General features: G+C 35.6%; 1 protein-coding gene across 1 annotated transcript; it reads right to left on the bottom strand.

Annotated features, from left to right (window-relative positions):
• Positions 1-268: 268 nt before the first annotated feature.
• Positions 269-10,653, bottom strand: LOC137644915 (uncharacterized). The gene is made up of 4 exons (XM_068377789.1): positions 10,548-10,653; positions 9,824-10,063; positions 4,270-4,445; positions 269-1,970 (listed from the first exon to the last, which is right to left on the bottom strand). Exons 2-4 carry the CDS (start codon positions 9,881-9,883, stop codon positions 1,370-1,372), a joined length of 837 nt encoding a protein of 278 aa, XP_068233890.1. The 5' UTR covers positions 9,884-10,063; positions 10,548-10,653; the 3' UTR covers positions 269-1,369.
• Positions 10,654-12,087: the final 1,434 nt, after the last annotated feature.

The raw sequence follows: 12,087 nt of genomic DNA, 5'->3' as shown, positions 1-12,087 counted from the left end.
CAAATTTCAGGTCATATGGTTTAAATACCAGGGCATAGAAGCAAAATAATTCAATTTTTTTTTTTTTTTTTTTTGTAGAAAAATAGATGAAAATCACTCAAATTAATCATTTGGAAGTGATGTATGCAAAAAACGTGACTTGCATCCTGAGGACATATATCCAAGGTACCCTCATACGAAATTTCAATTCATTTGGTGTAAATATGAGGGCGTAAGAGCCGAAATTTAAAAAAAAAAAAAAAAAAATACAAAAATAGCAAAATTAAAATTTTGAGCAAACGTATGCAGAAAATGTTAATGACTTCTTATTGGTATTTATCTAAGGCACCTCTGTACCAAATTTCAATTCATTCGATTATAATGCCAGAGTACAGGTACTGCCCTCTCGATGTACAGTAGATATTGAGACGGCAATGGCACAGAAGCCCAAAATATACATTTTTGTCAGAAAATAGCAAAAACGAAACTCAAAGAAATTACTTTAAATGCATGTATAAAAAACTTAAAACGCACCTCGATATTTGACACTCGCGTCCTTTTGTGCCGAATTTCAGGTCATTTGGCCCAGAAATGACTGAGATGAATCGATTTGAAGATTTAACAGCATAAGGAGAAGAAACATCAGGGAAAAAAAAACACTTTTCCCTCCCATGGAGTGAAATATAAATAGACCAGTCCTAGATAAGTTATAAAACGAGCATCTGTAGGTCTGCCAGTCATCAGGTATTTTTGTTCTAAGGAAATTTGTATTTTTTTCATACTCTGGGTTGTGTAAGCTCTCAACAGGTTTTGGAAACAATTGCAAAAGAACATCTCACAATTTGATTACCTGCACTTTATGTTGTACCTCTTGGCGTTATAACAGAGCGATTGATCAATCATGTACTACTGCATAATCTCTGGGTAAGTCTGATCCTATCGGCATAAAAGGAAATAAAGTCAAATTACGTGGGAGATGCAGCTCAGTTTAATCGCTGTTCATTCATTGCCACTCGTTTCAATTTATAAAGATACAGTATACCATTATTAACACCGACATATAACAATCGATCCGAAGAACATGCAAACTATAGACAACAATATGATACATTAATCAACTTAACATTGATAATTACTTGTAATCGCAAGAGTTAATTTACAATAACTAAAGATTGCTAAGAAGCGGCATAGGAAATAAACTGAAATTTCTTTAACATTAATCGATTAGGCTTTTGTTTTTACCAGAGACATGGTTAACAATTAGTGTTACAATTTTTTGAACGTACTATTGAAGGAACATCTCTGAGATAAGGCTTCTGTGATTGGGATCTCTTCGAAGTGAAGAAAGCTTTGTGCTTGTAAATATCGATATATGTCATGATGGCTATACTCACTCTTTTCTTCTTGGAAGGGATGATGCAGTTTCCTTATTAGAGGAAGTTATTCCGTTGGAAGACGCGCAACTTGCCGAAGCAGAAGTTGATGTACCTTCACCTGATGGAGGGGTCGGTGCCGTTTCTAAACTAAGGTAATGCGCTCTCATTGGTGATGGGACTGGTCTCAAAGGGGAGTTGATTGACTGGCCAGTAGCCTGTTCATAAGAAGGAGGGGACAGGGCTTGATAAGATGGAGGGGCGTCCCTTATACTTCCGATAGAGGCGCGTCGGGCATTCGGGGCTTGGGCAACACTAACAGCGTGGGCGTCTAAAATAGACCGTACTTCTTCAAGGCGGCGGTTACGCATCCTGAAATTGTAAGCAGTGGTGGCAATAAGAACAGCAAATGAGATAAAGACCAAAGCACAGATGGCTATGGCACCTGTGTATCCACCACCCACAGCCTGGATTTTCCCAGATTCCTTCTTTGGATGCTTGGATGATCCCCCGATGGCTTGTAAATTAGCAGGAGGCGGCGGTTCAGAATTTGACTCCAATTTGGCAGATTCTAAACACGTTCCATCTGGTCTCTCTCGTCCGTTAAGGCAGCTACATCTGGAATACAGAGGGTGGTAAATTAATAAGCAGTGTCTTGTCCCAGAGCTATGATTTTATGAATTTACTTACCTCCAGTGTTTACTTTTATTGAAAGATAATTCATACCTTGAATACGTAGTGTTCAGTCTGTATTATTATTATTATTATTATTATTATTATTATTATTATTATTATTATTACTTGCCAAGCTACAACACTGGTTAGAAAAGCAGGATGCTATAAGCCCGGATGCTCCAACAAGGAAAATACCCCAGTGAGGAAAGGAAACAAGGAAAAATATTATATTTTAAGAACAGTAACAGTATTGAAATAAATATTTCCTCTATAAACTATCAAAACTTTAACAAAAGAAGAGGAAGAGGAATAAGATAGAATAATATGCCCGATTGTACCCTCAAGCAAAAGAACTCTAACCCAAAACAGTGGAAGGCCAGGATACAGAGGCTATGGCACTACCGAAGACTAGAGAACAATGGTTTGATTTTGGAGTGTCCTTCTAGTAGAAGAGCAGTTTACCATAGCTAAAGAGTCTCTTCTACCCTTACCAAGAGGAAAGTGGCCACTGAACAATTAAAGTACAGTAGTTTATCTGTTGAGAAAAGAAGAATTGTTTGGTAATCTCAGTGTTGTCAGGTGTATGAGGACAGAGGACAATATGTAGTAGGTAGTAGGTTGGCCAGGGCACCAACCACCCGTTGAGGTACTACCGCTAGAGAGTTTTAGGGTCTTTTGACTGGCCAGACAATCCTGCATTGGATCCTTCTCTCTGGTTACGGCTCATTTCCCCTTTGCCTACACACAGACAGCGAATAGTCTGGCCTATTCTTTACTCATTCTCCTCTGTCCTCATACACCTGACAACGCTGATATCATCAAACAATTCTTCTTCTTAGGGGTTACTGCACTGTAATTGTTCAGTGGCCACTTTCCTCTTGTTAAGGGTAGAAGAGACTCTTTAACTATGGTAAGCAGCTCTTCTAGGAGAAGGACACTCCTAAATCAAACCATTGTTCTCTAGTCTTGGATGGCGCCATAGCCTCTGTATCATGGTCTTCCACTTTCTTGGGTTAGAGTTCTCTTGTTTGAGGGTACACTCAGGCACTCTGTTCTGTCTTGTTTCTTTTCCTCTTGTTTTGTTAAAGCTTTATAGTTTATATAGGAGGTATTTATTGTAATATTGTTACTCTTAAAGTTTTTATTTTTCCTTGTTTCCTTTCCTCACTGGGCTATTTTCCCTGTTGGAGCCCCCGGGCTTATAGCATCCTGCTTTTCCAACTTGGGTTGTAGCTTAGCAAGTAATAATAATAATAATAATAATAATAATAATAATAATAGTAATAATAATAATAGGCCAGACTATTCATTGTGTTTATGTATAAGCAAAGGGAAACTGAACCGTAGCCAGAGAGACGGATCCAATGCGGTAGTATCTCAACGGGTGGCTGATGTCCAGGCCAACGCACTACCTTTATTATTATTATTATTATTATTGTTGTTGTTGTTTTTGTTGTTATTGTTGTTGTTACTACTACGACTACTATAATTACTACTACTACTACTACTACTACTACTACAAGCTAAGCTATAATCCTAGTTGGAAAAGCACGATGCCATGAGACCAAGAGCTCCAACAGGGAAAAATAGCCCAGTAAGGAAAGGAAACAAGTGAATAAATAACTACAAGCAAAGTAATAAACAATCAAAATGAAATATGAGATATAATGGCCTAATGGGAATTTCCATTTGTATATGATTAATGACCGAGCATTTCGATTCAAAATGTGGTCATTTGCTATTCATTTAAAATTTAGACTCCTGATTTGTAATATTGTACCTTAAACTTACAAAATGAGTAATTTAAGTGATGTCAATACACCACTTGAATGACAGGGATGCAAACATTTTTGGTCCAGTCATCTTTATCTCGAAGACTATCAGCAACTGTAGCCTTTTCCGTTTATTTAATCTTTCCATATGGTTAGAAATGAACTTCAAATCATTGAGCTTTTCGAGGACTACTGTCATCATTCTCTTGCTTTTTTCATCTGTTATAAATTTCAACATGTTTTCTTCCATGAGCTTAATGTCCGTGCTCCATCATTTGCTTTATTCTTAACCCACATCACCCCAAAAAAGCAGTCAAATCATCTATCTACAATACTGGAATTAGCAATTAGTTTTATTGGCAATAAATTGAGCAATGATATCAGATTTGTAATAATTCTTTTTGCTTGGAGGCTAAAGAGCAGAGGGTGCCCCACTTTGTGTTTAAATAGAATTGCGAGAGAGTACTTACATGGATTGGTAACAGATTAGACTATCATGGGGGCACTGTTTGTCGTCAACACAAGGCTCCCCTTTGTTGCGTTCAGGTAGACAGGTTTCCCCAACAGTGACATAACCATTCAGGCACTGGCAGGTGTAAGCATATCGGTTCTCACAGTATTCACCAGTCGAACAATCGGCTTGGCTCTGCAGGATATATCTTTAATCATCATGATTTTCTAATGATTTGGGTAAAAAGCATAATACAAAATAGAAGGATACTCAATTAACTAGTATAATGTTATATGTATCCACAGGCATATGTAATATTCAGAAATATGATATTAGAATGGTAGATATTTTTTTTATGTGTGGACATTATCATTATGTTTTGTGTAACCATCTCTGCAATGCCGGTGACATAATAAATAATTGAAGATTACCGCCAGTTGACTTTTATCAAAACTCTCCTAAAGAAAAAAAAAACATTCTTATTTGCTTATAGTATACTTTGAAACTACTGCTATTCTTCGAATCATTTTTATACTAAAGGTGATCTCTTGTCACAATATTGAGACAAAATCTTTTTGGAAGGCCAAAACTTGAACATTTGGTAAACAGCAGTATAATTCCAGGGCATACATAATTACCTGTGCCTGAAACTCCCTATTTATAGAGCACAGCTGTAGAACGAGTCCATTCAATGTAGACCTTGATATCCATTTTTTTTTCTTTTTTTCAAAAATATATTGATTAGTTTTTTGTTGAGGGTAATTAGTAGGATGGTAGTGATGTCAATTTAAACAGTAATAATAATGGTCCTGATAATAAAGACAACAATAATGGGGTTGACATTATTATTATTATTATTATTATTATTATTATTATTATTATTATTATTATTGTAAGCTATAAGCTACAAACCTAGTTGGAAAACCAGGATGCTATAAGCCCAAGGGCTCCAACTGGGAAAATAGCCCGGTGAGAAACAAAGGAATAATGAATAATGAATGATCAATATATATATATATATATATATATATATACATAATTTCTAAAACAGTAACAACATTAGATTAGATCTTTCATATACAAACTAAAAAATTTAAAAAAAAGAAATCAAGAGGAAGAGAAACAGGGTAGAACAGCATGCCCAAATGTACCCTCAAGCAAAAGAACTCTAACCTAAGACAGTAGAAAGCCATGGTACAGAGTCTATGGCACTACCCAAGACTAGAGAACTATGGTTTGATTTCGGGTGCCCTTCTAGAAGAGCTGCTTACCATAGCTAAAGAGTCTCTTCTACCGTTACCAAGAGGAAAGTAGCCACTTGAGAATTACATTAAAGTAGTTAGCCTCTTGAACAAAGAAGAATTGTTTGGTAATCTCAGTGTTGTCAGGTGTATGAGAGAGGAGAAGTGTAAAGAATAGGCCAGACTATGCTGTGCATGAGTAGGTAAATAAGAAAATGAGCCTTAACAAGAGAGGTGAGGTGGATCCAATATACAGTAGTACTGTCTGGCCTGTCAAAGGATCCAATAACACTCTAGTGGTGGTATATCAACGAGTGGCTGGTGCCCTGGCTAACCTGCTACCTACATATTAACAATTGGATCTATAACGAGTGTTATCGAATTACGCCCGTTTCTAATTTACGGTGAGAAAGTGGTAACTTGAAAAACAGACAAAGCAAAGCAAGCCAGGGACTTTTAATGCGGAGCAATATTCGATTTGCTCTCTTCTTCTTGGTAACTGTCATCCTAATAAGCTCATGATTAAATCTACATTCAATTCAAGAGACACTAACGCTTTTTCAAATAGCATGCTTGAGCCTGAAAAATACAAGTATGTTTTTTATAGGGCTCACTCTTTTCCCGGCATGTTTCAATACGCCATCAACAGTCCCTTCTTTCACACGTAACATACTGCATAATCCTGGTGTTTTTTTTTTTTTTTTTTTTTTTTTTTTAAATGTTTTCTCTTTTCACTGGAGTATTGTGGTTTACTCACTCCACGAGACTGAACCATCACTGGTAACCCTTTAACTACTTTTGCATCTCCCCACAAATCTCTTTCTCTCTATCATTTCTTTATATAACAATATTATGTGAACAGTTTATCTCAATCACCCGATGTTTTTTCCTTCGTTCTTATTCAAAATCCCAATTTTTTTTCATAACGGAGATTTGGTTCACCAGTCCATACAATCCCACTTGTTGGTAGCGTTCCTGCCTGGTGATCTCTAGACTAGGGTTTGAGTTCCGCTCAAACATTTTAGTTCCTTTCGTCGCTGCAACCTCGCTAAGGATGGGAGTTGGGGGAGCTTATAAGTCTATCTGCTAAATCATCAGCAGCCATTGCCTGGCCCTCCTCTGTCCTAGCTTGAGTGGAGATGGTGCTTGGGCGCTGATCACATGTAATAAGGTCAGTGTCTAGGGTATTGTCCTGCTTAATAGGACAATGTCACTGTCCCTTGCCTCTGTCTCTTATTCCCTTTCATGTCGCACCAGCTACTCTCCTACCTCCATAATCTAACAATTTATTTTGTGCTCCCAACAACCTATCAGAGTACACGACGCAATACGTTTTCAGTGGTCTCTACATTGCCTCCATCATTTCTATCATTAGTTTTTTCCAGATCCATATATTATGCCACATAACAATCACTTGATCCATAGACTTTCTTCATTGCCTTAACCGCCACTATTCTTCCCATTTGAGCTCACTTTCTTCTTCATTTTCTCAATCAAAATTATTCTATGCACCTTCTCTGGTACACTTTCTAACAACCATGCTTCCATAATTCTTATAATTGTCTTTGCTACCTATACTGTATCTTTATCCAATGGATGACTTAATTCTGCTCTCCCGCACCCTATGGACCATTGTCTCAACCAAACCTACTTTACAAATAACTGTTTCATTCAAGTTTTCTTTTTTAAGAGTTGACTAAAACCCTCAATCCCATCATATCATGGAGATATAGTGCTTATTGATATAGGCTGATATATATATATATATATATATACATACATACATATATATATATATATATATATATGTATATATATATATATATATATATGTGTGTGTGTGTGTGTGTGTGTGTTTATCAACTCCTGAAGGTAGATTTAAAACTATAACATACTCATAGTAGAATTTCATGATTATTCTAGCTATGTCTGGATATTTTCTCTTTTTTTTTTTAATCCCACGAAGTAATTTTTTCCCTTCTAATGAGTTTTAGTGGCTTACCTAATCATACATTAAAACTTCTTGTTTATTGGAGCAGAATTTCCTGGCATACTGTACCCTTAGCAATTATTCTTCAGACAAGCTTTGCTTTTCTCTTATCAATTTATTTATAAGAGTCAATTTATTTATAAGAGTTATTTTGGAATGATACAGTGATCAGTGATACAAAAATAGAAGTAAGCTTATAGCCTATGCATAATTTACTTAAGCTGATAAGCTACAGTGCTTTCATAAGCCCTGCAACTATAAACAGACACACATAAACAAAGTACAACCAGAAGGCATCTCATCATGAAACTGTCAGTTGCATCTGCTGACTGGTTCGCATCACTGCTAAAATATACAATCAATTCCACTTTTATGTAGCTAGTAGCTTACACATGACCAAAAGCCTTCTAAGCTCAATCAGTTACTTAGGAAGATGTGAGGAAGAGTCCCTCTTTAAACCCATTCGAGTTTGATATGAGGATAATTTGATATCTGCAACCTTGTTATGGAATAATTTGCTGTGCCATCGAAAAGGCTGCCATTTAGCCTTTATAGGTTTGTTTCCAAAATAGTCTGTTCTCTAACCAAAATTATTTGTCACCAAGATTATAAAGCCTTTGATGTTATGGGACTTTGTCACATTCTCCTAAGAGCAGCGTCAACATCTCAATGTGTTATATTGATAATCTACTGTGCGCTGGTTAACGTAGTTTAGATAGTATGTAAAGCAATTCATAATATTTGAACTTGGCAAAAAGCAGCAGAATACAAAACATAGACTATTACAATATGGAAAATTTTTAGCATCCCCAAAAAAGTAATGATATCAACAGAAGCCTATTAACGTTTCAAAACACTGTCTTGGTATGGAAGTACTTGCATGCGCATCTATTTAAGCCAAGGCAAAAAATAAGTAGAACATTGAGAGATCTTAACTATTTGAGTCATATTACAGTTGTACAGGCTTAACTGAATAAAAGCCCTTGAAGACTACCTGAAATAGCACATGGTCAATACACTATCTTTGTCCTCTCAATAAGTTTGGCAATTCGCAGTGATGTCAGGATCCCTCATGCATAATGCAAAACCTTCCTTGGTGCATATCCGGGGTCAGGCAGTATGTAATTGCAACATATGTTACTGATCTCGTAATGAGAGAGAGAGAGAGAGAGAGAGAGAGAGAGAGAGAGAGAGAGAGAGTTTCGATTGATATTCTCGATTTATGGAGAACTATTTTCTGTGGCTAAACTAGCTGAAATGGAATATGCAAACTATGTACCCGAATCTTTTAAAGTAGTGATTCTTATTTCCATGACTTAAGATAGTCGTTCGTTATATTAAGCAAAGATTAGTTATGATTCTTATTATAGATCGAAAAACCTTCTCTCATGCTCCTACATTCATTCGGTTGGGATTCCTCTGTTTTTCAGCATGGAACAGTTCTCTTTAGACTTTCATCCTAAGGTTTCTTTGAATGAAGATAGTCTAAAGATTATTTACTTCTTATCTTAGTGAATGAAAAAAAAAACACAGTTCGTTTAGGGATTTAAACCATTAAACTCGTCAGAATTCAATTCGCAATTTAGATTAAGTAAACAGGTATCTTACTCTTTTTTTTTTAATAATTTAAAACCTGATGCCATGATTCCCTGATCCAGATAATCAGGTTGATAGATATATAAGTAAATAAACAGATAAGTAATTAGATAATACTTATTATATATATATATATATATATATACATGTATACACACACACACACCCACGCACACACACACACACACACACATATATATATATATATATATATATATATATATATATATATATATATATATATATATATATATATATATAGTCATCAACGACTTTTTTTGCCTTGCACTAACGATAATTAGAACTGTCATACTCCCCCTCGTCTGTTTTCCCCTTTATTGAGGATCTTGGTCATTCATTACAAGGAGATGGGGCTATTGATTACGCACTTTGGACTGATATGTGTATTTCTACAACTTTGGAATTGAAACATTTTAGTAGACCTCAGCGAAGTCAATTTGCTAACAGATTAAGTCGTCACAAAATGTACTTTTATATACTGTATAGAGAAAGGAAACATATTCTTGTTTCTTCGTTCTCATCTTTATTTTATTATGAATACGAAGACCACAGAGGTCTCTTGGGGTTTATTTTTCATTCTCTTCTTTAGTTTGAATCAAAATAATATTATGTACATTGAGTTTATTCTTTCATTACCTTTAAGGGAAGTGTGTGTGTGCATCCATTTAAGTGTTTGGATTTAGGTTAACTTTTAAAAACAAAATATAACTTCGCTTTTTGTTTACCTGACATGTCGATGATAGAGCCAGACAAACCGAAGGCAAGATCCAGTGGAGAACCAACATTATCTCTTTTCCTTCCTCGTGGAATGTTCAACTTCTTAAAGTAAATACAAATCGTGCTATCGAAACTATAGTTCGTTAATAATTCCTCAGCAGAATCATGAAATGCACTGCACCAGTCTAGTTGCAAATGTGTTAAAAATTTCAGCCGCACTAGATCCTTTTGTCTTTCTTGGCACATTCCTGAACAAAATGAGCAATAAACTTTATATTGGTAATGCTTTCACAATGATGAACACTTCTGAATTTTCTATAGTAACAAAGGGTGTGACCGTCTTTATTCACATTCTATCTTATTCATGATAATACTTTTCCTCGTTTTTTTTTTCAGGTATAATACATGACTAGCTCCACAACAGAATAGTTCTTTAACTGGTTCTCCTTATAAACTAAATACAATAATTAAATGTATGTTTATGGTGAAGCTTTGTATCATGCAGTACAAGAGTTGAATCTTTATTAGAGTTTCTCCATCTTTAACTGTTGAAGTAATAATATTTCTAGGACAAGCAGCATCTTAGCATGTAGAAGGCTACTACAAATGCACTGCACGGAAGAAAGTAAGCTTCATATAATATTTTGGTTAGGGGGAACAAAACCAAACGAATAAATCACACATCAAACAAGAAGACGACAATAGTAACCGTGATTGGACAGATAGGCCTACCGCCTTGTTTCCTGGTAGCCCACGGCTACGCTGGACACCTGCTAGGTGCAACTCACTAATGGAAAGTGAGACAGGCCATGGCCATATGTACGCATTTCTCTATCGCTTTTACAGTTACAAGATTAATGGATGATTACCTGCATGGTGATATTTATCGATCATAATCAAATGGCATTCAGCTGCAGGTCGGATCGATTCGTATTTGAGCGGGAAAGTTCTGCTATTAGATCTTGAGTCCCCCTAGAGGTGAAGAGCAACAATGAAGTTTAACCTGCCCATTTTATTCATTAACACCCTCTTACAACACTGAAATATTTCACTGTAGTAACAATATAAATCCTTTTCTAAGATGATAGATATTTTACAACACATAGAGGAAGTAAAGAAAAAAAGTATAGTAGCAAGATTAGTAGAGTTCAGTTTGACAAATTAACATCATAAGAATGGCATGCACACGAAACTCTTTCAGAGTAAATGAGCAATATTCTAGATGAGGTAAGCTGGAATGTTTATAGGTTTTCTTTTATTCTTAAGCCGATGTTAATTTGTGAAACTAACACACAACACACTGGAGAGAGAGAGAGAGAGAGAGAGAGAGAGAGAGAGAGAGAGAGAGAGAGAGAGAGAGAGAGAGAGAGAGAGAGAGAGGAGGTGGTTCATGGGCCAATGACGTTACCTTGGCAACCGTTGATATGGCGAGCAAACAACGATGTTATGCTAAGCAATAAATGTGAGTCGTGAATAGGGGCGTAATCAATTGCCACTATCAGCATTATTCTTCATTTGCACAAAATGAGGTAAGTCAACACCCGAGGACTATCAAGTACCGGTTCTGTGAATATCTGGTTCACTTTGTTTGCTGTTTGTTCCTTTCGACTTAGTTCTAGCAAACACTAGTCAAGTTCTTTATAGTTGGATTGAATATGCAATGTGTAAAACAATAGGCTATCTTAATACTGGGTAGGCTACATCTTATTGGTTTGTTCAGAATGTATTTGAAATGCTATAGATAGACTACGTAAAAAAAGAAAAAAAAATTATAGAATAGCAGTCATGTGCAAACCGCCAGAAAACATGAATCGAAGACCAAATTATTTCCACGCTTCAAAATATCCTTGTGAAGATAAGTCAGGCTGAAGACAACCTACATCTGAAAACGAGATGATATTGAGATCAAAGTTACTGTATATCATAAAAACAACAGCCAATACGATTATGGATACAAATATCCCGGGTGATGAAAAAGACTCTTAATTATGACAAAAATAAAATAATAAATAAATAAAACCTGGGCATAATGCTCTGATCACTAATGAAGGTAGATATAAAAAGTTACAACATAGTACTGGAGAAAAGAAATAATAAAACAATGTTAATAAATGCTGAAATACGTGTACGAAGTGAACATTGGATTACGAAAGCACAAACTGGTGGAACGAAGTAACCAATACAGTTTCTTACCAACTAATAGATTATTATTATTATTATTATTATTATTATTATTATTATTATTATTATTATTATTATTATTATTATTATT

The sequence above is a fragment of the Palaemon carinicauda genome, chromosome 8 (genome assembly GCF_036898095.1).
Source record: "Palaemon carinicauda isolate YSFRI2023 chromosome 8, ASM3689809v2, whole genome shotgun sequence".
NCBI classification, from domain to species: domain Eukaryota; kingdom Metazoa; phylum Arthropoda; class Malacostraca; order Decapoda; family Palaemonidae; genus Palaemon; species Palaemon carinicauda.
This window is presented reverse-complemented; position numbering and strand designations above follow the sequence as displayed.

Coding starts and splice junctions, on each gene's coding strand:
- LOC137644915 (XM_068377789.1), bottom strand. CDS start 9,883: ATGTTGGTTCTCCACTGGATCTTGCCTTCGGTTTGTCTGGCTCTATCA. Junction 4,446..9,823: donor CTCTATCATCGACATGTCAG/GTAAACAAAAAG, acceptor TATATCCTGCAG/AGCCAAGCCGATTGTTCGAC. Junction 1,971..4,269: donor CTAATCTGTTACCAATCCAT/GTAAGTACTCTC, acceptor TCTGTATTCCAG/ATGTAGCTGCCTTAACGGAC.